This window comes from Myotis brandtii, unplaced genomic scaffold (assembly GCF_000412655.1).
Source record: "Myotis brandtii unplaced genomic scaffold, ASM41265v1 scaffold915, whole genome shotgun sequence".
Lineage (NCBI taxonomy): Eukaryota > Metazoa > Chordata > Mammalia > Chiroptera > Vespertilionidae > Myotis > Myotis brandtii.
Window position 1 is genome coordinate 110,560 of NW_005371769.1, and position 25,928 is coordinate 136,487.

The 25,928-nt window shown below is 61.7% G+C and overlaps 1 protein-coding gene across 1 annotated transcript in view; it reads right to left on the minus strand.

The window, feature by feature from the left end:
* The window catches only part of MYT1 (myelin transcription factor 1), a 36,306-nt gene that overhangs the window by 1,603 nt on the left and 8,775 nt on the right, over nucleotides 1-25,928 (minus strand). Inside the window, exons 4-20 of the mRNA XM_014532845.1 lie at nucleotides 22,304-22,366; nucleotides 21,636-21,883; nucleotides 19,977-20,804; nucleotides 18,357-18,491; nucleotides 17,795-17,885; nucleotides 17,397-17,510; nucleotides 16,405-16,619; nucleotides 14,889-15,013; nucleotides 13,997-14,257; nucleotides 11,488-11,642; nucleotides 10,577-10,639; nucleotides 10,402-10,470; nucleotides 6,344-6,406; nucleotides 6,032-6,115; nucleotides 3,131-3,349; nucleotides 2,119-2,210; nucleotides 1,425-1,528 (exon numbers count right to left, since the gene is read on the minus strand). Coding sequence (XP_014388331.1) covers nucleotides 1,425-1,528; nucleotides 2,119-2,210; nucleotides 3,131-3,349; nucleotides 6,032-6,115; nucleotides 6,344-6,406; nucleotides 10,402-10,470; nucleotides 10,577-10,639; nucleotides 11,488-11,642; nucleotides 13,997-14,257; nucleotides 14,889-15,013; nucleotides 16,405-16,619; nucleotides 17,397-17,510; nucleotides 17,795-17,885; nucleotides 18,357-18,491; nucleotides 19,977-20,804; nucleotides 21,636-21,883; nucleotides 22,304-22,366 — 2,929 coding nt within the window. The remainder of the gene's footprint in view (nucleotides 1-1,424; nucleotides 1,529-2,118; nucleotides 2,211-3,130; nucleotides 3,350-6,031; nucleotides 6,116-6,343; nucleotides 6,407-10,401; nucleotides 10,471-10,576; nucleotides 10,640-11,487; nucleotides 11,643-13,996; nucleotides 14,258-14,888; nucleotides 15,014-16,404; nucleotides 16,620-17,396; nucleotides 17,511-17,794; nucleotides 17,886-18,356; nucleotides 18,492-19,976; nucleotides 20,805-21,635; nucleotides 21,884-22,303; nucleotides 22,367-25,928) is intronic.

Consider the following 25,928-nt stretch of genomic DNA (forward strand, 5'->3'; position numbering starts at 1 on the left):
TCCTCCAGCCAGGTGGCTCTGTGGCCAATGGCTGGAAGCATCCTGCGTCTGGGCATCTGCCTCTGGGCCTCAGCCTCCGCCCAGCAACTCCCTGGAGGGGAACGGAGTCCTCCCTAAAGGACTGCTGAATACGCTTCTAAAGGTGGGCGTGGCACCCGGGCCGTTTGGCTCAGTGGATAGAGCGTCAGTCCTCGGACTGAAGGGTCCCAGGTTTGATCCAGTCAAGGGCACGCAACTCAGTTGCAGGCTAGATCCCTGTCCTGGTCGGGATGTGTGGGAAGCAACCAATCAATGTGTCTCTCTCACATCAATGTTTCTCTCCTCCCCCACCACCCCCTAAAAAGAGAGAAAGGAGCCTGGGCAAGCTCAATGGGAAAATATCCTCAGGTGAGGATTAACAACAACAAAAAAAGATGGGCGTTGGCAAATGAAGAGAAATTAGAGGCCCTACCTGCTGGTTACTGACGCCAGAGGGCCCATGGTCTTTGAGAAGGCAAGGGCCAGGGAGGGACAGACACGGCACAAAGATGTGTCTTGGAGCCCAGAGACGGCCTGATGCCCTCTCTGCTTCCACTGCCCAGGAACCTGGGGAAGATGCCGCTGGCAGAGTGACGACCCTCCCTGCCCTCGGGGCTGCCGCTGTGTTTACATGGCCTCTGAGTGACAAGCAGTCGGCAAAGCCCTTTGCCGGGAGGAAGGAGCGGTTAACGTGTCACATGGCGGCCTCAGGACAGGAGCCCTATCTTCTGTGCCGTCCTCACTGCCCTCAAGTCCTGCAGGGCCTGGTCCCCTCCTTGTCCCTTTGTCGCATCAGCCACAGGGACATTACTCTGTGTGGCCCCACCTCTGTATGCCCAGCTCTGCTCCAGCCCCACTCAGCACCCAAGGGCAGGCCGTGGTCTCCTTTTCAAGATGAGATCTTTACTGCTTTTTCCTGGTCGCAAGCATTCATTTGGGGGAAGTCCGAGGGATGTGGCACACACACGCAGAGTCCTCGGCAATGCCACCGCTCGGTGGCAGCGCTGCTGGGTCACACACACACTCGCTGCTTTCTCAGAAACAGGCTCCTCTGGCGACCCGTGGAGCTGACTGCACTGTAGCAGCCCCACGAGGACAGGAAGGTGCGCCCAGCCTGTGTGGCCACGCGGCACGGGACCAGCTCTGTCCCGCTCTTCAAACCCACACTGTGGTGTGCTCCTCCCGACACTGACTCTGCCGGGGCCACCAACCGCCAGCGCCAGAGGACCAGCACCGACAGCAGAGTGGGCCAGAGGCGGCCATGAGCACCGTGCTCATCTGCCCAGCCCAGCAGTGACCTTAATGTGGGGCTCGGCTCTTCCCCACTCAGAGAGGAAGCCAAGGACCAAGGACAAAAGGACTTTGTTAAATTGGGAGCCAGTGGGCAGGTGGGCGGAACCACCCACCTGAGACTGCAGCTGCACCATGGCGGCCTCCATCTCTGAGTTGGACTCGTTCAGGTCTCGAATCTCCTGGTTCAGCTGCTTGATCTCCTCATCGTTCTCCAGCACTGCCCCAGAGAGAAAGCCTGGTCGTGGCTCTCAGCCTCACACCCAGGCCAGCGAGGTGGGGTGTGGCAGAGGTCTGCTCTCTGGATGGAACTGGGGCCCCTTTCCGAGCAGGGGCACCTGGCCTGCTTTCTGAGCACCCCTTGGTGAGTGGCTCACCTCCCACATTTCATGCTGGGAAGGCTGGTCTGCAGCCACTGGCTGTGTCTGTGGTTTGCCTCCTGGCCCTGGGTCACAGGCATTAATTGCCAAGAACAACATGGAAGTGTTTTCAGATGATACTGAGTTTCCTCAGCTTCCTTCTCCACTGGGACTGAGTTCTCTGCTCCTCAAGCCTGCAGGGCACAGCCTCCAGGTCGGCCAGCAGGCTTCTCTGATGCCAGGACTCACCGATGCCCAGGTCAGAGCTGCAATGCTGGGGGCCCAGACACGGGCCACCCTAGGTAAAAGCCAAGGTCGGGAGACCCATTGGCTCAGGTCAAGGGATCTGTCTCCACCATGATGGGTTCTGCACCCCTAGCCCCTCCCTACGGTCAGGCTCGCTCACCCCGGGTGCCAGGTCCACGCAGATGCTGCCGAGGGGCGCCCTTACCATCACTCGTCTTAAACTTCGTGCCGAGAACATCATCCCCTGAGAGTTTTCCCTTCTTTCCAGCAAAGGTTGCTCTGGGACAGCCGGACAAGCTGGAAGCAAAAGTCACACATCAAAAACCAGCCCAAGGTCACACATCCCAGTGAGAGCCAAGTCCTCGCAGCTGGTGGTCTGGGAGGGTCCTGGATGGAACTTTCTAGCTCATGACCTTTTGCCCCCTCACCCAGGGACAGTCCCCCAGCTCCCTCCCTCCTCGTCTAGGACCCTGGTCACTGCCCTGAAGACTGTGTCCCCGATGTCCTGGGAAGCTGCTCCCTCCCTCTGCACCCTCCCAGCTGCGCCTCCCCAGCGGGGACCACCTCTGACCACACCGGGCATTTCACGTGTTTGTTTGCAGCCCATCTTCCCACCCGCCCTGCCCACGTCGCCTCCAGGAGGGCCAGCTGTCAATCTCATCTCTGCTGTCTCTCCAGAGCCTGGTGCTCCGTGGACTCCGGGAGAGGCTTGTGGAGTGAGTGAGTTCATTGATCTCATGGTGGATAGACGAGGGCAAATACAAGGAGACAGGACCCAGTGGTGGCTCTGTGCACCTCAGCCATTGCCTGGCACAGAGGAAGCAGGCTGGGGGTGGGGGTGGGGGAGGAGCCCCGGGACCACCCACAGGGCGAGGAGGGGTCTTGTCACCAGGCCTCTTTGACAGGCAGGCAAGGCCGGCCCCAAACTTCAAAGAGGCCCCAGCACGAAGGCAGGCACAGCACAGAGCGTGGCAGCCAACGCTGCTCCTCAGACGCTGACAGCCAGGACTCGGGAGGGACCCAGACACGTGGAGGGAGGCAGTGACAGCCGCCTCAGGTGACAGGCCACAGGCACATCACCTGGGCCACAGGCTTCCTCTCGTCTCCCCAGGAGCTGCCAAGCCTGACCTTGGTCTTCCCCTTGAGAAAGTGCCTGTCACCCCTGAACCCTGCAGGGCCCCCAGGAGGCTCCCACAGTGCACAGAGGGAACAGTTACCTCCGGTGGGTGAGGAAGCCCCCGTTGGCGTGGCCGGAGCCGTCGCAGCCTGGAGTGGGGCAGGTGGGCCCCTCGTTCCTCGGCGACTTCCAGAACGAGGGGCCATTGAGGGAGCCCTCCTTCTGCCTGCGGGCGGCCAGCGGGCAGCCCGATGCGCTTCGGTGGGAGGCGTACTTGCCGCTGACGTGGCCAAGCCCCACACAGCCTGGAACTGGACACCTGGCACCAACATTTCAGAGGTGAGCAAGGGGTGCCAGAGGCAGAGCCCAGAGACCCTCCCACACGGGCCCTGCCATGGCCGCAGCCCCAGGGAGTGAGTGAGGTGACAGCAGCAGGGATCACGTCCCCTCTCCAGCCTTGGTCTCCCCCCCCTGCGTGGCCAGAGGGTCCCCAGCAGACTTTAACATGATGCCCTGGCCCCGAGGTGGCTCGCAGGGGTCTCTGGGTCCACCCTACTAGTAGACCTGCTGCCAATGCCGCCTTGCACCATGCCAGTGGTGAAGTGCCCGCTGGGACCACCCAGAGACCACTGGCTGGGAGCCTGCACCAAGCACAGGCCTGGGTGGCCTAGGAGTCACAGAGGTCAGAACGGTACCCTGAGCCCGGGCAGCTTGGGGACAGCAGGGGCCCTGCCACCCCCCAGCACCCATAATGAGGCTGGTCATGGCATGATGCCTGTGGGTGTCCCAGCTTTGCCACATCTGAAATGTGTGTCTGGAAGGATGGATGGAGGCCACAGCTCACATGGGAAACAGGCTCAGACACCCCAGAGTGACCCAGCCTGAGGCTGGCCTTCCCTTTATTCAGGTTGTTCAAGGAGAGGAAGGGGTCCCTACAGAGACAGGTGAGATGACGTGAGGGGGGCTCAGAGTGACTGCCCCGCACCCTGCTGTCAGGACCAGGCGGTCACACACAGCAGGTCGAGGCCGAGAGCTCTGGGTGGCCTCATGGGGAGGGACCTGGCCCGGCAGCTCACAGCTGTTCCTTCTGAGCACCGACGGGTCCGGGCTTTTGGGCCAACAGGGGACGGAGGACAAGCTCCTCTATCTGCAAGTTCCTCGTCTTCTCCCTCCAGCAAGAGAGACTCCTTTAACGTGATGCTGGTCACCACTGCCTTTGTGCTGCAGACCAGCCCGAGCGCAGGGCCCAGGAGGGGACACACCACCCAGGTTACAGAGAGGTTCCTGGGCTCAGAGAAGCCAGGGCAGGAAGCCCAGTGGCAGGACTGGGCCGTCCCAGGGCTCCTGCAGCACCGGGCGGGGGGGGGGGGGGCACTGCCCAGTGACAAGGCCATCTGGGCTCCTAGTCCCAACACCCCGGCCTCGGTCGGAGCAGCCACCGCAGACACTTTCCGGCCTTATTTGTCCCCTTCTGCCAGGGGGGGGGGGCTGCCCAGTGACAAGGCCATCTGGGCTCCTAGTCCCAACACCCCGGCCTCGGTCGGAGCAGCCACCGCAGACACTTTCCGGCCTTATTTGTCCCCTTCTGCCAGCTCCCATTTCCTTAGCCATCCCACCCACATGGACCTCGGGCCTGTGGGGTATCCACTGACCCCATCCAAGGTCACCTCAGCCCATAGTTCAGAGAGGACACACTGCCAGGGGCTCACAGGGGGTTGGGGAGGTTCCGTTTTATACCCATCCCCCAAACCTGGACACCTCCCAGCTGAGGGCATCTGGCAGGAGGCCTGGGCCAGGTGCCCATGAAGCCCCGACATGACAAGATCAAAAGGCCGAGTGAGCCGTGGGCCTGGATCTCCTTCGCTCTCTGTGCAGCCTGCCTGCAGGGACGGTGCTGTCCCTGGAACCGAGTGCACAGTGAGCACTTTCTTCCCATCCGTCCAGCACCCAGATCTTCAGAGCTGTCAGGTGACATTGTTAACACGTGTGTGGAGTGCCGACTCGCGTGGCTTCTGCACTCCCCAGGCAGCCTGTGCTGGGAGCAGGAGTGATGAGCCACCGGGATCCCAGATGCCACTGTAGCGAGGACCGAGGGCATCCAGCTCCCGACCCCAGGAGCCTCCACAGACTTGGATGGCCAGTTACTCAGCTGTGGCCACAGGGATTCACCACAAAGTGCTGACGGGACTTAATCTCAAGCAGAGCAGACACAGGGGCCATAACAGGAGCCCTTTCCTCACCAGCCTGTCCAGAGGCTCAGCGAGGGCATGTCACAAAACCCCGTCCCGCAGCAGGGCAGCCTGCAAGCCCCTTGCCTGGGAGCCCCTAGGAACTCGCCCCTCCTGTAGAGGCTGAGCTGTTTCTGAAAGTCACCGTCTCAGTTGGCTGCAGAAATCTTGTTTGTTTGTTTTGTTTTTTTTAAACAAAGTTCACAGCACATTGGGAAGAGGAGCCCGGTTCCCAGGGAGCCTGCACGTCCTGGTGCTGGTTTGAATTGTCTGCAAGGACAGCACAGTGCGCTCACTGCCGCCCCTCCTCCCACAGCCGTGCCGAGGCCCCAGTCCAGGGTGAGCCTCCAAGGATCTCACCCGGCTCCCGCAAAGCTGTGTGAGCACGCAGGTCTGTGAGTCCCACACTCACGACCGACTGCAAGATCTGCCATCTTTCTTACCACAGCCTCCTCCTCAACCCCTGCATCTGCCCTTTCCCACAAACGGACCGAGACCAGTGCCCACGAGTGCCCCAGGGGCTGCTCCACACCTCAGCCCTGTGCCCAGTTGGCCTCTGGTACCTGGGTAGCAGGGCCCTGTGCCTCTCGGCCCATGGCTGGGGCCTGCGTGCCCCGATACAATGCACAGGGCTCACACCTTCATAGGCGTCCACATACCTAGGGCGAGAACATCTGTACGAGCAGGTGCTGTCACTGACAGGCCATGTTAATGGAAAGGGATCGAGAAGCTACAGGAAAGCCCCAGTTCTGCCAGGCAAGGCCCTGACTTACTTCATCAGCTCGGGGTCTTCTTTGTCGTCCTTGGTCGGCGTCACCTTGGTGCCACTCTTCTTGGCACGAGGGCAGCCTGACAAGCTGGTTTCAAAAGAGGAAAAATACAACCGTGGTCCCAGAGCAGCAGCACCTCACCCCGGGGTCTGCAGCCCTGGAAGACCCCCGACAGGGTGCGCCCCCAAGAGCCCAGCTCTGGTGCAGAGGCAGCTCAGCCTGGCTGCCAGCAACACTGACGTCTTACTTGGACCTTTACACCTTCACCTGAGAAAGAGGCCCCGCCCCCCGGCACCCCTGGGCGCGCAGGCTCACCTGCGGTGCGAAGCGTAGTTCCCCGTGATGTGGCCAGAGCCGTCGCAGCCGGGCGTGGGGCACCTGCAAAGCAAAGGGACAAGGGAGCTGGGACAGAGCCGGTGAAGACGCCGCCCCAGGGGGCCTCGCAGTCGGTGGTGCCCACCCTGGCCAGCCTTCCACCTGGCCTCCGGCCTTCACTGCTTTGCCAGTGAGACCCCCACGGAGTCCCAGAAAGGCCAAGAGGAGAGCACACCCCCACAGCAGGGATGCTGAGCTCCGAGCCTGGCCTGGTGCAGGGTTTGGGGCTGCAATACAAGGTTCCAGAACATACACCGGCCTTCACTCTACACGGACGGTCAGGGAGGCAAGCCTAGCACCTAGCACCTGGTCTCCATGGTGTCACTGGGAAGGAGAGGGCTTCCCTGAAGGAGGCTGTGCCGTGTGAGCGCCACCCACACTGTCCCCAGGACCCAGCGTGCTCACCCAGCACGGGGCGGGCTGGCCCCAGGGAAAAGGGGAGCGTGACACACACAGCCCAGCTCCGCCCACACAAAACACTGGGCGGCCGGAGCACAGAGGCCGGAGAAATTCCACTTTAGTGCACGAGCGTGGGCTTCCTTAAATGATGTTCCCCGAATGAGGTCTGAGCAACGCGAGTATTCCTGCTGCTGTCGCTGCCGCGGCTGCTGGCCTGACTCTGCAGGTGTCCCCGTGAGGGTGCACCCTGGCCGGGGGCCATGGGGACCGGCAGGCCTGTGGTGCGGCATGGGGGAGCCGTTACTCACACCTTCACCCTCCCACACAGAGCCATGGCGCCCACGTGGCCCAAGGGGCCTGGGGACGAGCACGCCGGAGCAGGACACAGGTCTTCGCCTGCCCGACCCCTTCCTCAGTGTCCCCCACCGGCACACACAGTGTCTGGCACTGGGGGCAGGACAGGAAGCTGGTGCAGCCAGCAGATGCCCCACAGCTACAGGGGCACCTCCCAGAACCCAGCAGGCAGCACTGCCTGTCCCCATAGGAATCCTTGAGGTGGGCACACGGCATGGGGCTCAATGCCCAGCCTCCTCTGGCCTCTCCTGCCCTCGGGACTTTCTGGGGCCCCTCCTCATCACTGCCACATCAGGCCACACAGCAAATGCCTCCCTGGCGTGGCAGTTGACCAACCAGTCAAATCACCCCCTGACCAGGCTGTGGGGTAACTCACACCCCATTGAGGTTCCGATGGTCTCTGTCCAGTCACATTTCAACCCACCGTGTCTGGGACAAGGAGGCTTTTGCATCTTAATAGGAGCCACCCTCAGCCATCCAGGCAGCCACCACCCTCCCCCAGCCCGCAGCACAGCACTCCTCGCTGCCCCCATGTCTCTGCACTGCCTGAGGCCCAGGCGCCAGCCGCTCGGGTCCTTCGGGCCCATGGGGAGCCCCTCACATGACTCTTAGTGCTGAGGCCACAGCCCTGTGACATCCTGCTGCCTCTTCCTCAAATGAGGGGCCTGCAAGTGCTCCCCAGAGGCAAGTGCAGAGTGGAGGGAGGAGGCACTGCTCAGGCCTCTGCTTCTCCTCAGCCTCCACACCCGAGTGAGACTCACAGGCTCGGGGGTGGTCGGTGTCCTAGGCCTTGATGAGCTCTGGATGGTGGGGAAGGGCCCTGCAAGGTACAGCCCCAGTGGGGCCTGAGTCTAGGGCGGGAACACACACATGGGGTGGTGCCTGCCAGGCCCAGCAGAGGTGGGACCAGCAACCCCAGGGGTCCCACTGAGGCACACCTGCCCCAGGCAGGTGAGACTGTCCTACATTCCTTGCTGCGACCCAATTCAATAGCTTTTCCCAGAGTCGAGTCCAAGAGAGGGTGCTGTCCATGTGGCTGGAGCAGCCTGCAGCACCAGCCCCTCTCGGGGCCCTGAGGACCCACAGGGCCAGCTGCAGGGACCGTCCACCACTGGCTTGTGAGTGGGCTGTCTGAGCAGGAGGAAGTGCCTGTGTCTGAGGGTGTGGCGGTGCACAGGGTCTCCCCTCTGAGTCCCATCCCTGTCCCTACCCTGTGCAGAGTCCCCATCACACCTTTGCACCCCAACTCCCCACACAGAGGGTGCTGAGCAGCCAAGTCCCACCCCTGACCACACGAGGGCACGTGAACGGGAAGAGCAAATGGATTTAATTAAAATACAGAAAACATCGTACGAGACTCACTGCACACCAGGTGTCGCTAGGGAGGCCACCGAAAGGTCTCCTTTGCAAGGGGTTGGGATAGGTGTCTGTCCCCATCCTTGCCACAGGGCTGGTCGGGAGCAGAGAGCAGCCACGCCGGCCACCCACTGACCGGGGGAGGGAGAAGGAGACAGGGAGCCTCTGGCACCGGGAAAGTGCTGGGGCCTGGCCCACCCCTCAGCCAGACAAGCAGGGCTCCCTGGGAGGCCCTGGGAAGAGGCTTGCCCAGCCCTCCCGAGGCTGAGGGGGAGCTCATTTCACACAAGGAAGACTTTCTGGTGCTACTTCTAAGTATGTTCTGGGTTAAAGTTATCTTTTCAATCCTCACTGGAGGGTATTTTTTCCATTGATTTCTGGAGAGTGGAAGGGAGGGAGGATGGGGAGAGAGAGACAGAGACACATCAATTGGTTGCCTCCCGCCTCTACCAGGGCTGGGGAACTTGCAACCGAAACACTTGCCCTTGACCGGGAATAGAACCTGGGACCCTTCAGTCTGCAGGCCGATGCTCTAACCACTGAGCAACCAGCCAGGGCCGGGTTAAAGCTCTTCACAGGCTGTTAGTCTGAGAAGGAGCAACACTCTCAGAGCCACATTTCTGGTGTTTTCCCTCCCGCAGCCCTGAGCACACGTGGCCATGGCTCAATCACTCAGGCCCTCAGACTGGAAATCCATGAAAACCAGTCACAGGTAAGAAAGGCCGTCGAATTGGAAAAGAAAACAGGAGAAAGGAGCGTGGGGGCAGCGGAGAGAAGAGAGGCTGAGTGGTCCCGCTGAGTTTCCGGGGCTGGACCCCAGGCATGAGTCGGGATGAGCTAAGCTGTGTCCCAGCTGTCACTCCCAGGAAGACCCCTGGCGGCAAACCGGCCCAGCGCCATCTGGGGACAGAGCCCCTTGCAACAAGGCACAAGGAGGCGCTCCCCGTTGCGAGAGCAGCGCACTCGGGGACCTGGGGCTTTCTGCCCGTTTCTAAACCAGCTCAGGGCCTGGAAGCCTTGGCACAGCAGCTCCTCAGCTCAGTGCCAGGCTCTGCTCCGTCTGGCCCCGAGCGGAGTGGCCAGGGAAACTTGTCTGGACCCAGGGCCTCCCAACACAGAGGCCTGGAGGGAGGAGCAGCCGCAGAGGGTGACCCGAGGGGCCAGAGGGACACCTCATTCCCCGTCTTGGCTCAGCCAGGACCAGCCTGTCACAGCTCAACAGAAGGCATGAACACAAAGGCAAGGACAGTCCCGCTGCACCCCAAGAGGACACTGAGACCGGGAACCTCTGGGAGCATCAAGCGGGCCGTCGGGCAGTGCATTAGGGGCAGGGAGGAGCCGAAGCAGAAAGAGGAGGGGCTCGGCAGACAGAGGGAGGAGCGAGGAGGAGAGGCACATCTGGGGCACCAGGGCCAAGGCCCGCAGCTGGAGGGCTGCAGAGAAGGGGGGCAAGGAGCTTTCTCTTTCACCAGCAACAGCACTTCCTTTAGCACGAGCAGCACAGCCTGCAGCGCTGAGTCACGGCCAGGCCTGGCGGCAGTGAGGCCAGTTCTGGGCTGGTCCACCCCAAGTGCAGGGCCCTCAGCACAGGGATAGAACGGGCCAGGCCACCAGGGGCCCTCAGAGAGGCTGGCAGGGCCAAGGGCAGCACAGGAGCCTACAGCAGCCCAGCTGGTGGGGACAGACAGACAGCAGCCTCAGAGCAGGAGACACAAGCACAGCGACCCCAGCCGCGGGAATCGGCTCCTCCACAGCCTTGCCTCTCTGCCCCTTCCTGCAGGCAGGCCAGCCCGGGACTGCAGCCTACGATTTGGGCTGGAGCCTCATGGAAGGGGACAGCAAAGCTAGGGAGCCACCCAAGAGATGGGCGGCCAGGAAGGCAGACATACTTGAGGTCAGCAGAATGGGCAGCCATGAGGTTTCTGAGGCTCTTGTCAGCAAGAGGGCAACCAGAGAGGCTGAAAGAGAAGAGAGGGGGGTAAGCCAAAGAGGGGAGCAGAGCAGGAGAGGAGGAAGACCCACCACGCAGCACCCCGGCCAGGCAGGCCCGAGCGGGGGACGAACCTGCGGTGGGAGGCATAGTTCCCGGTGATGTGGCCACTGCCGTCACAGCCCGGGGTGGGACAGCTGGACAAAGAAAAAGAGCGTCAGAAGAGAGTGGGGCCTGCCTGCGAGGCCTGCGCAGGGACGGCGGTGGCACCTCCTCCTGGGTCACCCCAGGGGCAACGCCTCCTACTCAGCCTTCAGAGCACAGCCTCAGCCTCGGACGGCAGCTCCCACAGAACTTAACTCAGAAGGGAAAAGGGAACCGAATCAAAGCTCCGCTTGAAGTTAGGGTGTCTCGAGCACACGTGTGGGTGCCCATGAACACACAGGGAGATCCTTTCCGAAGAGCATGGCCTTCTCTGAGGACAAGGCCCCAGCCAGAGCCCGGAGCTGGCCGTCCTGGGGAGCAGCTACGGAGCAGGAGGTTCAGGACAAGAAGAGGAGCCCCAGGTGCGGGCTGGACGCCTGGTGCAGGTGCAGGGCCTCGCCCCTCCTCTGAGAGAGCTGGCTCTCACGGGCCGACCGGAAGGTGTGGGTTGCGTTTGTCTATGAATAGCTCCCAGCAGCTTCCCTGCTCTCCGGTGACACCTGGTTCCCTGAGGACCAGCTCAAAGGGCCAGTCGGCTTCCGGAGCTGAGGGCAGCGGTCAGGCCTGGCCGTGGCCGGGCAGATGGCTGTGCTCAGGAGGCCGCTTCCCTCAGCCCTCGGCCTGCTGCGTGGGTAGAACAGGGGCTCTTTCTCATTCTCAATTGTGTTCTAGGACCACGTGAGAGCCCAGCGCAGTGCGGCGATGACGGGCACTGTCCCCGGTGCCTGGTCGAGCCCCCTCTGGACAGAGGGCAGCGGAAGGCCCCGGACAGAGCCGCCCAACCCCCCAGCCCGGCCCGGCCCGGCCCAGGTGTACTCCTGCCCACACTGGTGAGACTTACGTGAGCAGCTCCTTCTTTATGTCCTTGGAGAGAAACTTCAGCTTAAAGTTGGTCAGGGTGACATCCCCAGGGTACTTCCGCTCCTCAAGATTCTCTTCGGACACTTCCTGGTCATCTGCTTCAGAAGAAGCAAAAGAATGGGCTGCTGGCTCTGACTGCAAAAAACCAGCAGGGAGAGGTTTTAACCGCTGGCGGGCCGGGCGCCCGCCCAGGGCTGAGGGAGAGGACCCTTCAGAGCAGTGGCCACAGAGGCGCGTCCTGGAGTCTCCTGTCCTCTAGATAAGGGAGAAGAGTACCCCCAACAGACACAGAAGACAGCACCCCAGGGGGCTGGCGTCCCTAGACCTCAGCCAGAGCTGCCCGGGAACAGGAGACCCTGACACCCTCCGCGTCCCTGCATGGGGTGGCCTGGTCCAGCGGCCGCTGAGCCGCCTCCTGAACACGGTCCTCGCCACCGAGAGTAGCCCTTCGGAGGGTGCGCCTGGCACATGGGGAGCCAAATCGTCTTGGTGGAAAGGCTGTGACGATGAGGTGGCACAGGAGTAACCACAGCCAGAGCATAACAGAATGATCACCGTGACTCACGGCCAGCTGGCCCTCGGCTCCCCCCTCTCCTGCCCCCCCCACTCCTACCCCCCACGACGTTGCACCACCGCCGGCACTTCCTAAGGCCGGCCCACGCAGGCGTCACGGAGCCTCACGGCGCACCCCCAGCACTGGCCCTCGCTCTGTGTCCCTGCAAGTGTTCAGCCTCTTGGGGCTGAGGTGCCCCTTCGGAAATGGAGCTCAGGGGAGCCCCTCACAGGCCTTCTGGGGTCAAAGGAGGACACGCCCTAGAGCACCAGCCCCGAGAAGGACTGCTCGAGGTCTTGTCACCGTTATTGACTCATTCGCTTGATTGAGTTGCAAGCTATTGGCCAATGTCACCCCAATAAATTTAATTTTTTTAAAAACTGCTCTTCAGCATGGACAGGGCTCCCAGAAGCACCGAGCAGGGAGCATCCGGAGGCCATGGGTGCGGGACAGTGCGGCTGCGCTGGAAGGAGTGTCTGAGCTGGGAGCCAGGATCGTGGTGCAGGGACGGAGAAAGCCTGGCTCAGGAGGGGCTGCCGGCTGCAAGGCAGAGCATGGGAACAGGCTTCAGTGGTGGGAACCTCGGGGCGGGGCCTCTGGGCCACCCCATAGATCAGTGATTCTCAACCTCCCTAATGCCGCGACCCTTTAATACGCCGGGTACTCGTCTGTGGGCGTATCTGCATGTGGGCGGACCCGCCTGGAGACGGATAGAGGAGCGGTGTCTCGGTTCCTAAGACCATCGGGAAACACATATTTCCGATGGTCTTAGGCAACCCCTGTGAAAGGGTCGTTCGACCCCCAAAGGGGTTGCGACCCACAGATTGAGAACCGCTGCCATAGATGATGGTCAGTCCTGGGAGGGGACAAGGATGCTCGGAGAGAAGGGGGCCGCTCAGGGATGGGGATGGAGACAAAGGGGGCCACTGGAGACAAGTCGCTGGGAGAGGGGGTGCAGATAAATCCTGGGGGCAAGACAGGAACAAGGATAACACAGACGCAGAGGCCCCCACACAGGAGGGTCCTGACTACAGACGGGACTCTGCCAAACAGGGAGAAAGCGGGAGCACAGCTTGCAGTGGGCGGGTCTTGGCCAGCCTCCCTCCATTGGGGCTCAGTCTCAGAGGCACCCCTCCTCGGCGCCAAACACCAAGTTACAGCCATGTGACCTCAGTCTGGGTCCTCATATGACACATGTAGAGGGAGCCTGACTCACCAGCAAGACAGAATCACGGAGGTGACAGGTGCTCAGATGGGAGGTCTCCCTGCCACCTCCTCCTCCACAGGGACCTGCCCTGCCCTCCAGGGAGGAGGGGGGCGAGCGGGGAGAAGGGGGTGAGGGGACCTGCCCACACTGCAGAGCTGCCAGGGCGGTGCCGCCCGCAGAGCTGGGCTTTGCTGTTCAAGACGCACAGCTCTTCGGGAAAAGCCCTCAATCAGTCAGCATCTCAGCTGGGTGGAGCGACTGGGCAGGGACTGCCTGCGGCGCCCAGACCACAGCCCAGCACAGGCGCCCAGCTTTTTGCTCTTTACCAGGCGGTGCTTGTCTTGGGACCAGGCCACTGCCCAGCACAGAGGCTCTGAGGCCAGGAGTTCTCTCCTGCCTCTGTCCACGGAGCCAGAGGGCCTGGAGGGCCCAGGGCTGCTGCTGGGGTTCAGGTGTGCCTATTTGGGAAGCAGGTTGGCGGGAAGCCCCCAAAACTAAGGAGCTCAGAGCCATTCCCAAGTCATCCCTTGTGGGGACTGAAAGAAGCCCCCTCTTCCCCAGACTCTCCGAGGCCCCAGCACGTCTTAGAGGCAAGGAGACTGCGCTCTCAGAGGGACACAGACACCGCACGCCACTGGCAGAAACCCCCCCAGAGGCGGCTGAGTCCTCGCTGCCTGAGGGTGCGGAACCGAGTGCAAAGGGACAGGACCCCTCAGGCCACGCACCCACCTCCTCGGGCTCCTCCTCTCGCTGGCGGCTGGGCTTGGTGTAGTCCAGAGGCCGGTCCCATTCATCCTGGTGGGAGGCCTGGCTGGACTGGGGCGTCATGGAGCTTCCGGGGGCACTGGTGCTGCTCTGGCGCTGGGAGGCCTCGGGAGCCTTCACCCCGGGCTCGGGGCCGCCACTGCCGGGGAACATGCCCTCCCGCCTGCGGTGCCTGCGCATACTCAGGTCCAGGGTCCCATGCTCATCCACCTCGATGGCCACTGCCTACAACGCAAAGGGGCATCTGCGTCCTGACCCCACGCCCTCCGCGTGGGCCTCGAGGTCCCGAATGCGGCGCTGCAGAGCGCCAGACCTGCTTCCCTCAGAAGGAAATAGCCAGACAGGAAGAAGCGCCTCTGAGGCCCAGATGGAGGACTTGCGACCTCCCTCCTTCGGTCTCCATGGACCACAAACCAGGCCCTGAGGGCATGAGCATGGTCAGATGAGAACATGTGCAGGACCCTCAGTCTCAGGGAGACACAAGGGAACATGTGTGTGCATGATAGTCTCAGGGAGACACAAGGGAACGTGTGTGTGTGTGTGTGTGTGTGTGTCCCTCAGTCTCAGGAGACACAGGGAACGTGTGTGTGCATGACCCTCAGACTCAAGGAGACACGTTGGAACACACTTGTGCACAGCCACGTAGTCCCTCTTCAGGCTCGGCACACAGAGCTCTCAGAAGGCACCCATCCAAGCTCTCTGCTCATCAGGAGCCACAGCGGAGGGAGAGGGAGAAAACAGCACCCTCCCCAGATGGACGGGTGGTCCTGAGAACGCCTCCCTCAGGCCTGTGGCCCTGACTGCAAACTCCTCCCACGATGTCCGCCTGCTAGGGGCCCTCAGGGGATACACCCACCTTGCTGGGCGCCCCCGGTGGCTTCGTGCTGAGGTTCTCGGGCCTCTCCCAGCAGCGTGTGGAGAGGTTCAGGATGGCAGTGGCGGCCATGTGCGCGGCCTCGGCGTCGTGGGCGTAGTCGAAGCCTGCAGGAGAGGAGGGAGAGCAGGAACTGTGCTGGGGGAGGAGGCCTTTGGGAAAGGTTTGGCTGCAAAGAGCGAACAACACCACCCTGATGTGCAGCTTGAACAGCAGGTGGCACACAGAGGCACACGGGACAGTAGGGTGGGGTGCACAGGGCAGAGCTGCAGGGAAGGGGTCGGGGGCAGGGCCGTTCAGGCTGCTCACATGTGCCCACACCCAGCTCCCACTCGTCCTCCTATTTGGGACTGAGGAGGCTATGTCTGGCCTGACCAAAATGTGTGCAGAAAGAGTAAAACCCTCCAAAGACATTCCAGCATCTCTGATATTTTAAACAAAAACAAGTTGCCCATTGGTGAATGGTTATCAAAAGACTAAAGAATTCTGCAAACAGGATGACTGTTGGAATACCACCCAAGTAGGACAATTGTGTCAATCATCTCAAAAGGCTGATTTTGGTGTCCCCATAATAGCCCCTGCTTTAGTAAAGTCACATTGATGTTCAAACAAACATAAGGCATAAAATGGTATCTTTCCTAGTCATTGTGCTCTCAGGTCTGAGATTTCTGAGTGATCACAACTTCCGACTTGCGGGGCGCGTGGGCGCTGGGGTCAGGGTGCCGGCGGGAAGGCCGGCTGCCCTGTCCTCGCGAGTGGGCGAGGCGCCATGCTCCAGCACGGTCGTCTCGATCGGCGTCTTTATGATCAACGGGCAGGAAACCCGTCACTGCTGGCTCAGCCGACTCCCGCCAGCAGATGCCAGTTCCACCAGGGACAGTGGGGGCGCTTTCCCTTTCGCACGCATTTCCAGGGCTCAGGGGCTGGCAGGCAGTGTGATAAGTGACAACAGGGCAGGAAGGGTGTTCCCGAAGGGTCATGTCTATTAGTACAAATACCCAGAAGCTTTGTTGCTTACTATCACAAAGAACACCTTGCATCCACCGAGCTGCCCCCAGCAGGAAGGGAAATGGCTCCTGTCAGGTACCAGGCTCAACACAGCAGATGTCTGACCCACCCCGGACACACACAAACACATGCATGCGCACCAATGCACCCACACATGTGCGCACACATACACGCACTCACATGTGCACACACCCGCACACGCCCTGCCTCACTCTGGGAATTAACAGGCTGGAAGTAGGTGGCCAGGAGAGGGGGACCTGGCAGGGTGACCACAGCAGCGACATCATTCTCAAGCCTTTGGACACACACCCCACAAAGGGCCTGGTTTTGTTTCACGAATAGTGAGCCTGATGGTGAACAAGGAGGGTGGACCCTGGGACAGCTAAGCCCTGGGTCCGTCCCGTCAGCCCCCGGGCAGACACCCTCCTGGCCAGGGTCCCTCCACTGTTCCTCACTCTACACCTCCCAGGAGCCATGCTCCCCAACTTACATTTAAAGGCTTTAGGTGAGGTTTCGCTGGTCTGAATCTTTGGGGCAAGCATGCGTTTGCCAAAAACCTGAGCATCAAAACTTGCGTAGTCAAAGGTGACCTTGGAGAACTTCTCCAGCTCCTTCGCCAGGTTGGCCCTGGGCGTGGAAGGGGCCACACTGGGCCGGTAGCTTCCATATGGAGGGACCTCGAGCTGCTTCACGAAGCACATGGGTCTGGGGTGCAGGACAGATGCAGAACCATGAGGACAAGACCCAGGAGCCCAGTGCTACTCATCCCCCAGCCTGCACAGGGGCCCCTCAGAGCCAGCGGACAGACCCCTGGGAGACCCTCCCCCATGTCCCACCACTAACAGCTGCCTGGGGCCTGGTCAGTGTGAGGAAGAATGGCCTGACCCCTTGCAGACAGCATTAGCCAGAGGAGGCAGGGCCTGCGACCTTAGGAGAGCAGGTTTCAAACAGCTCAGCAACAGTGCACGGGAGCCCTTGGCCGAGGGCCGCCCCAGAGCAGCCCCCAGCGGGGATGGTATGGGCCCAGGGAGGAAGCTCTGCAGCAGGTGTCCGAGAGCCCTCGAGGAGAACCCTCAAGACTGGCCCGACGCAGCTCTTCATGGGCAGGGACGGCGGAGATGGCCCTTGAAGGGACAGGCGTGGGAAAGCCACCGCAGGGTGCCGTTCTTTGTTACTGAAGCTCTTGGAAGAGTTCGGATGTTTAAATACACAAGAGGCAGCATTGAAGACCAGCCCAGAGAACACAGGAGCCGGGCAGGAAGACCACCGGGAGGAGACTGCCAACCACTCAGGACGAAGGAGCCTGGGCACCCCCCTCCCCCCTGCAGCAGGCCAGAGACTCCTGTGCGCCCTGAAACTGCCCTCCAGCTTCGTGCTGGGAGGCCTGCGGCTACTTGAGGCACCAGCACACACCCACACCCACACCCACAGGCACGCGCTGCCCACAGGCAGCCCCTCCAGTGCTGTGGTGCTTGCACTCGCCTGAGGATCCGCTCTGAGCTGGAGTCAGTCTTGGAAGGATCTCCTGTCTGCGGCTGTTGCTTCTCGTGAGATTTGGCTAACTTTTCTGCAGCAGCAATGGGACACCCAGACAAACTAGAGAAGGACAAGGGGACAGCTGAGCCTCCCCTCTGTGCCGCCTGCTGGGCCGGGGACACGGCAAGAGCCTGCGGGGCCTGGGAAGCTGTCACTCCTCCAGAGTTGGCTTTTTCTTCTGCTCTGGGCTCGAGCACCAAAGCAGCCGCTGTTCAGGTGGTTTGTTTAAGGAAATTCTAAACCAGTGACACCAAGGTCTGCCCTCACCTTGTGGCTGCCCTGAGGGGCCACGGCAGGCCCTGCACACCCACGACCGCCCTCACCATGCCCAGCTTCGCAAGTACCTCCTGTGCGTGTTCCGGTTGCTGTTCACGTGGCCCTGGCCTGTGCAGCCGGGGGTGGGGCACTTGAGCACGTTCTCGTGCATGGCCAAGACTGCAAGAGAAGGGTGAGCACAGCCTGAGGCACACCGCACCTTGAGCAGCCTCAGCCCAGTCAGGGCATGTCCCCCACCCCCCGGCCACCCCCTGCCTCCCTGGGGCAGAAACGAACTCAGCTTAACAACCCCCGGCTGTGCAGTGTGACTGGCTCCAGTCAACCTCCGGTTCAGTTACTGCCTCCAGCCTGGGGCCAGGACAGGCTTGCCCCGAGCCCTCAGGGCGCAAACCCAGCCCCTGCCCAGGGGTGGCCTCATCTCCCTCAGCTCTGCCTCCCGTGCCCATCTTCAGGGGGCCCTGACCCAAGCTGCCTTCTCAAGGTGCATGACTGGGCACGCTCCATGTCCCCAGCCTCATAGGGCTCACATGTGGGCATCTGGACAGTGCCAATCCAAGGAACAGGGCCCAAGTGGCCATTTGGACACCTTCCAAACACCAGCTGTGTCCTGAGCTCTGCGGAGCTACTCACTCTCTGGAGGGATCCTGTCCTTGTGGGGGCACCCTGACAGGCTGCGGTGGTGCGGGTACAGCCCTGTCACGTGCCCGGTGCCATCACAGCCCGGGGTTGGGCACTTGATCTCACGTTTCTCTGCTCTTGAGGAATCTAAACACACAACACACCAGTCAGAAGGTGCCCAGGAAGTTGCATGCTGGGTGGTGAGGACAGCTGATCCTTCTCTCTGGGCATCCAGAGAGGAGAGTGGCCAGCCTGCCCGAGAGCCCCAGAGGGACCAGGGCTGCACAGCAAGCTGACTCCAGAGGACCGGTCCGCACACGTGGGCTGCCCGGAGCCCGGAGAAGCCCGAGACTGACCGAGCACCCCGAGAGCAGCTACGCAGCCACGCCCAGTCCCTCTGCCACTGGTTCAGAGTGAGGGCACACCTGCCGGAGCCCCACCCTCAGGGTCAGCCTCTGCAGAGAAAGGAGACGGTCAGGGCGAAGGTCCCTGCCAGGACTGATCATTTGTTTGTGACAAAATGAAGAGGACAAAGAAGTTAAGAAACTTACCCAAATCACATGCCTACTTAATGCTGGGGCAGAAATTTAAGCTCAAGCCTCAGTGACCGGCCTCATCGCTCTCTGCAAGGCCAGAGAGGTCACTCGTGCATGTGGGGGCCCAAAGGGGACACCTGTCAGGGCACTGGTGATCTCCAGAGCCCGGCCTTTGCCCTGGAGAAGCTCCTGGGCAGAGCCGGCCCCCTGGGAGAACCCAGAGGCCACAGCCTCGCTCACAGGGAGGCCTCGCAAAGCCTGGCACCAGCCTTATGGGCCTGCCTGGCACAGCCTGGTGCTCCCAGCCCAGCCACCAGCATCTGTCCTCTGGGTCCCTGCCCTCAACTTTAGCCCTGAAAGCAGGGCACTGCATCTGGGTCCCTAACGTCCATCCCACAGGTGTGAGTCCCTGAACACCTGGGCCTGGGCTGTCACTGGTCTGTATCCCCCCTCCAACAGGGTCCCACTGAACTGTGGGCCCCAAGTCCGCCTTCAGACTGACACCCCACACCACCCCCGAGTCCCTGTCTCCTTCACTCCGGCATCCTCATGTCCATGTCCCCTCAAGGCCTGTGCAGGAGCCTGTGCTGGCCTGACTTGGAGCCCCAAACTGCTGTCCCTCAGTCTGCCACCCCCAAAGGGTCTCCCCTGATAGCTCTCCTCGGGTTGAAATAACGTCCCCATCTGTGTCCCCTCCGCTGTGCCCCTGAATATCTGACCCTGCGCCGGTCCCACAAGAGCGAGTGTCCCCAGAAAACATGGCCCTGTGTCTCCACAAGCGAGGCGGCCTCATGACCTACAACTCACGCCAAGTCCCTCCCAACCCGGTGGCTCCCCAGGCTGTGGCTGAGCCACTGCGTTGGGTGACTGTCCCTCTCGCCTCTGCTCAGCTGGTGCCTCGGCTCAGTGCTGCTCTCTGGTGGCCCTGTGTGTGCAGCGCGAGCCCTGTCCTCAGACTCGATGCCTCGCTCTGTGGCCTGTGATCTTTGCCCCTCGGCTACGCTACATCAGGCCGGGTCTCTGCTGGTGGCACCTGCACACCTGGTGTCCCCAGGGAGGGGCAGGGATGGGCATGTGGGGCCTGCGCCAGCCCTACCTTTGCTGCAGTAGGTCTTCCGCGTGGCATCCAGGGGCCTGGCCACCTTCACCGGCTCACCCAGGCCCAGCTCCCCGGGCTCACACGCAGCCCGCACCTGCTCAGCTTTCAGGGCGATGGCCTGCTCCAGGAGGCCCAGGTTCCCCCGTGTCATCATGTCGTGCATCTCGGACTCATCCGTGACCTCGGACTTCTGGGAGCTCGAGTCCTCATCCTTGCCGTCATCAGACCGCAGCTCCACCAGGACAGAGTACTCGGGCTTGCGGCTATGGGGTTCAGGGGCCTGTTCTGGGGGGGAACGAGGGGCGCCCTCCCGGCAGGTCACATCAGGAGTGATCTCCTCCTCGTCCTCTTCGTCTTCCTCATCCTCGGTCTCCTCCTCCTCCTCCTCTTCTTCTTCCTCCTCTTCCTCTTCCTCCTCCTCTTCAGCTTCCTCCTCCTCTTTCTCCTCGTGGTCCCCAGAGACTGTTTGCTGGTGGAGCGCCTCGCTGGCCACGCCCTCCAGGAACTGAGGGCCGGGCCCCTGAGTGTACTCACTGGTGACCTCGATGACCTCCTCGATGTCCTCTGGCTGGATAAAGACCTCCTTCTCCCCTCTGTCGCTGGCGGCCCCTCCTTCCGCTTCCTCCTGCACCAGGTGCAGGACACCAGGGCCCGGCTTGGCCTGCTGGCCGGAGCCCTCCCTGACCAGGGGCTCCTCAGCGACGTGGCCCAGGTCTAGGAGGGAAGTGGCAATGGCTTCCTGGAAGCTGCTGTAGCTGCCTTTGGAGGAGCCTATGGGGGTGCCGGCGGGGTTGGAACTGAACTGAGACTGGATGGGGCTCCTTCCTGCACAAGATCAGAAAAGCCACATGGAGGGCCCCCGAGGAGGGCGGATGTCCAGGCTTCTGTCCCCGTCCAGAAGTGGGCATCAGTGAGGTCATTTGCGTCACTGCCACTGCCTGGATCTGGAGGTCACAGTGGACTTTTTAGGGGCAGATAGGGTCACTCCATTGTGGTACTTTCTCACATCACTTCACAAAATGGAGCTCAAAGAATACATTCGATTTTTTAAAATTGTTTCAAAATTGAAAAGTAGTAAACAAATTTATACTTTGCAAAGGACCCAAATTTAAATGTTTTCAGGGCGATGACTAAAATGTGGGGTGCTCCCCGCGCTGGCCCTGCAGTCCGTGCTCCAAGGGACGGAACACCCTCGGGCACCGCCAGCGCTACAGGAGGCAGGTGTGGGGACCTGCAGGACTGGCAACAAGTTACCCAAACCCGCCTCGGACCGAGGAGCTCAGGGGTGCAACGGGGTGTGGACCTTGGCCCGTCACACCAGCATTTGCCAAGGGCGGGGTGCCCCACAGGGAAGCCGGTGCAAACAGGGTCCCCCTCAATCCTCCTCCATCTCACCAAGCGCCAAACAGCCCCAGGCTTCACTTCCCAAGGGCCACACAGCTGTGTCCATGTGTCAGTCTCTCACGTGCACAGACACACACCCAGTCACACAGCGTTCACACAGCGCAGCCGCGGCCTCGCAGGAAGCCCGCCGCCTGCGGACAGGGCGCCCTTGTTCTCAGGAAGGGCTTTCTTGGCAGGGCACTCCCGGCCCAGGTGGTGGCTCTCTGGGACACACTGGGCGCCTTGATTCAGGGCAGAAAGAACAACAAGCACCTTCAGCGGGCGGGGGGCGCCGAGCCCCCTCCTGTCCTGCCATCTCGGCCTCGGCCTCCTCCAGAGCTCCTTCCGACTCCTCTGAAACAGAGGCGTCCTTCACCTCGGCGTCCTCGCTGCCGTCGCTGTCCACGCCGTAGCCCTCGTCCAGAGCCAGCTTCAGAGGGGGTGACTTCCGCTTGGACACCAGGTGCTGGGCCTCGGGGCCCTCCAGCTTCCTCTTCTTGGCCAGAGGGCAGCTCTGTAAACTGGAGGGAGGGGGCCAGGCTGAGGCCACCCCCCCTGCCTCCCTGCCTCCCCTGCCCTTCACCCTGTTCCTCTTGGCATCACATCGCCATCCCTCTGCTAGAAGCCCCAGACTCGTTGGCGGGGTTGCATGGACCCCCCAGGATGACTTGAGTCACCCCAGTGTGCCCCGGGTCTGCCCTGAGCTCTCCTACACAGAGTCCTGCGGCCTCCCAGCAGCCCAACTGGGAAAGCCAGCGCTCTGCCTCAGCTGGGACAGCCCCTCCGTAACAGGTGGCGTGGGAGGACACCGGCTCAGCAGCCTTGGGCAGACGTGGAAGGTTCTAGATCCACAAAAGGCCCAGAGCGGTGGATGGGCTACAGCATCCCAGCAGCCCACCCTCCTTCCCAGGAACCGAGGTGAGGCCCACAGGCCTCCTTACCTCCGGTGCCTGGAGTACTTGCCACGGATGTGCCCCGAGCCCGAGCATCCCGGCGTGGGGCAGCTGGGGAGGCAAGCAGAGCGGTCACTGGGGGAGGGGCCCACCCCAGACCTCACCCGGGGCCAGAAGACTGTCTCCAAGCTGTTGGTCTCAGAACAGCCGCTTGCAGTGGCAAAAAACAAGTGAAATCACTCCCCCACGTAAGTAACTGTCAGGAGGGTGTCCGTGTGGAGGCAAGGCTCCCAGTGCGCAGCTCCGGGAAGGCGCTCCCTCTCCACAGATGAGCCAAGCTTCCCCGGGGCTGGGCAGGCTCCGAGGCTGGCCCAGGGCAACACACAGATGCTGGGATTCTCTGGCCACCACGGGGGCCCAGCAGCGCTGAGGCCGTGGCCTGCAGCCTCGCCCGGCGCTGAGCCAGTGCCTGCAGGAAGGACCGTGCAAACACGAAGGTGTGGCGGCCAGGAGGATCGGTGACCCAGGAGCTGCCATGAGACCTTGGAGGGGGTGATGGGGGGCCTCTCCCAGCTCCCCTCAGGGCTGGTGAACGAACGTGGATGGAGACGAGACCCCAGGAGTTCCTCACCCTTCACCATCATCTGTCTCCCCACAGAACCAAACCGTGGGAAGCTCCAGAAACTTCTGGTCATGAACGGGGACCATGCCACCCAACCCACCTCCCAGGAGCTGGCTCCCCAGGGCCCTGGGTGGGGCCTGGGTGGGGTGTGGAGTGAGTGTCCTCTGGCTGTCGGACACATCAGACAAGGGTTTTAAAGAGCTGTGATCACCTCATTTTACAGAGCAGCAAACTGACACCCAGCAAGATGGAGAGGTCACCTAAAGGAGGGGCCTGAGCTCCCCCTAGAAGGGGGTCACCCCAAGTTGCCCTGCCCAAGGGGAGAAGACCTCATTTTTAACAGGAGCAACACCGCAGGGCCTAAGCTCCACCTTGGATCGGACTTCCCCAGAGCCAAGAAGGAAAGAACATTCGGGCCCGACATCTGCAGGCTCCTGGGACCAGGAAAGGGGCACCACCCTTGACCTCCGTCCAGACACCCACAATGATTTCTAACCTGATTGGTCACTGGCCTGAGTGCAGACAGCTGTGGGGCCCAACTGGCCAGAGGGCCACACCTGTGACAGGTCAGGGAGAAACAGGACAGAGGGTGGAGGCAAAGCCCCACCCGCACGGCCGCCTTGGGGAGCAGCTGGTGGGAGCACTGCCTGCAGCCCATGTGGGGGCCTCGTGGCCGCTCTCAGTGCTGATTTTCATTGATTTAGAAAGCAGACGGAAGGAGTGGGGGAGGGGTCGGGGGCGGGGAGACATGCCACTGTCACTGTGGGTCTCCTTTGCAGGCACAGAGTGGCAGCCCAGCCTGGCTTCGCTCTCCAGAACCAGCTTTGAGACTTTCCACAAAAGCTCCTTGTTCCGGGGATGGAAGCTGAGGTCCCAATTAGTCGATTAATCATTGAGTTAATCAGGCAATTAGGTGGCAGCTGCCGGGGAGGCCTGCGGGGCACTGGCGCTGCCCCAACACGTCACCTGCCCCGAGACACACCTCCGCCCACCGATTCAGAAGGGGCCTGGCCTCCAGCTGGCCTGTGTGCAGCGCTAGCGAGGGCCACGCGGGAGGCGCTGGGATGCGGGCTCGCGGAGGGCCTGGCGTGGGCAGCACTGAGCGGACCTGGAGACCACTCCCAGGTCTAAACACGTGTGTGTGGCAGCAGATGGGCCTGGACTAAAGCCCCAGGGAAGTGTCTGTCACCTCTCGCGGTGTGAAGGGAAAGACCACCGGGCCACACGTTTTCACCCAACAGAGGCAGGAGGTGCTGGGGCCACCTGTCCCAGCCTCCCGGCAGCTCATCTCGTCACAACCTCTGTGCCACCGCCCAGACGCCAGGGCTGTGCTTGAGCTGGTGAAGGGACAGCTGGGGTGCAGGTGGCACGGAGCTCTGGGCAATGGGGCCCACATTCCTCACCCACAGAGTGAGTCCCGCAGGCAATTCCGCCGGAGTTTCCCTAACCTCGCGGTGCTCCTCGCGCACACCACAGCACTGAGTTTTCTGTCACACTCCCTGTGTCAGCACCAACAGTGGGCGTCCCACCAGGACGTGCGCCCATCTGCTTGTACAGGGAGGAGCCCTGGCTTGCTACCCGTCATCCCGTGGCACGAAAGTGCCCACTGTGGGCGACGTGCACAGAGCTGTTTGTGGCCGTATGTCACATTCCCTTGTGCAGCTCATGGCACAGTCCGCTCCGCTTGGCTAATGTCGGTTCTCAGGAACCTGAAGAACAGCTGGAGACACTGTTACTAGAACGCTGGGCGCCCAGTCTACCCTGCTTCTCTGCAGGAAACTAGACGGTCTCTGTGACCAAGTCCACGGGGGCCTGTTTGACTAACGAAGCGGGAGAGCCCAGCGCTCACAGAGCCTCACTCACCTGGCCGGCTCTCCTCTTAGATGCTTCAAAGCAAATCTATTTGAGAGTCATTTTCTCTTCAAGAGAATATCCAACCCTTTGTGTTTGCCTTTCTAACTTCTCCATAACTTCATCTATTGGCAAAATTAAATGCCATTACCAAGGCGGAAGCCAGATGTCCCCAGGTGAGTGTCACACGGCCAGGCAAGGAAGTGGGCCCCTCTCGGAAGCTTCTGCACCTGTGCCCAGGGCCTCCGAGGTCCCGCAGCCTCTCTCAGGGCACCTGGTCTGCCTGCCGCCCACCCTCACCCTCTCACCCTTGACCCAGGACTGTGCTTTGAGCTGCAGAGTATGTGGTTCTGCTCTTCAGGCTGGAAAACTTTAACCCTCTCACCCTCCGGTTCCCACTCACTAGGACACCAGCAGGCACAGCTTCCGTGCGGATCCCTGACAGCCAGACGATCCAGAGCCGCCCACGCCCGGGCTCTGAGCCTCTGCCTCCCGCCCATGCCCCTTCCCTTCTGAAACCAAGTTGGAGCCCAGAGCTCGGGGGACTCTGGGACACTTTGGGGTCCTCCCATTCTCCTGGTTGGCAGCAGCCAACTGCTCAACAACTACCTAGAGAAGAATAAAGTGGTGCTGGCCCCAGTTTTCCTCCGTCTAGTGAGAGGGCATGGAGGGCAGCGAGGTGGAGCCAGCATTCTGCGGAAAGGCCAGCAGCCTCAGGAAGGGCATGTTCTCTGTCTCCAGCCGGGAGTCTGGAAGCTCACAGAGACTTCCATCAGGTGTGCTGGTCGCCCCGGCCCCTCCACATGGCATCTCGGGGGTGGCACGCCCGCCAGCGCCCGCAGGTTGGCCACGGTGCTGTCCCAGCACCAGAGCTGTGTGCAGAGCCCCCCCACCCTCCAAGGATGAGCCTCGTGCAGGCTGCCTCACAGGGAATTTTTGGAAATTAAATGGGCACCCAATGCCCACATGGCATATTGGGGACGCTCGGCAAGCAGCACCTCCCTCCTTCCCTGTACTCTGAGCCAGAAAGCGTCAGCACTGCCCTCCTCAGAGAAGCCGGGACTGGGGCCGGTTTCTTTGCCAGTCACTACACACCACCCCCTGGGGCTCTGTCTAAGACCAGGGCCCCAGACCCAGGAAGAACCCGTCTGCAGGCAGAGGGGGAAGGGTGCTGGGGTGGGTGGAGGGGGAAGGGTGCTG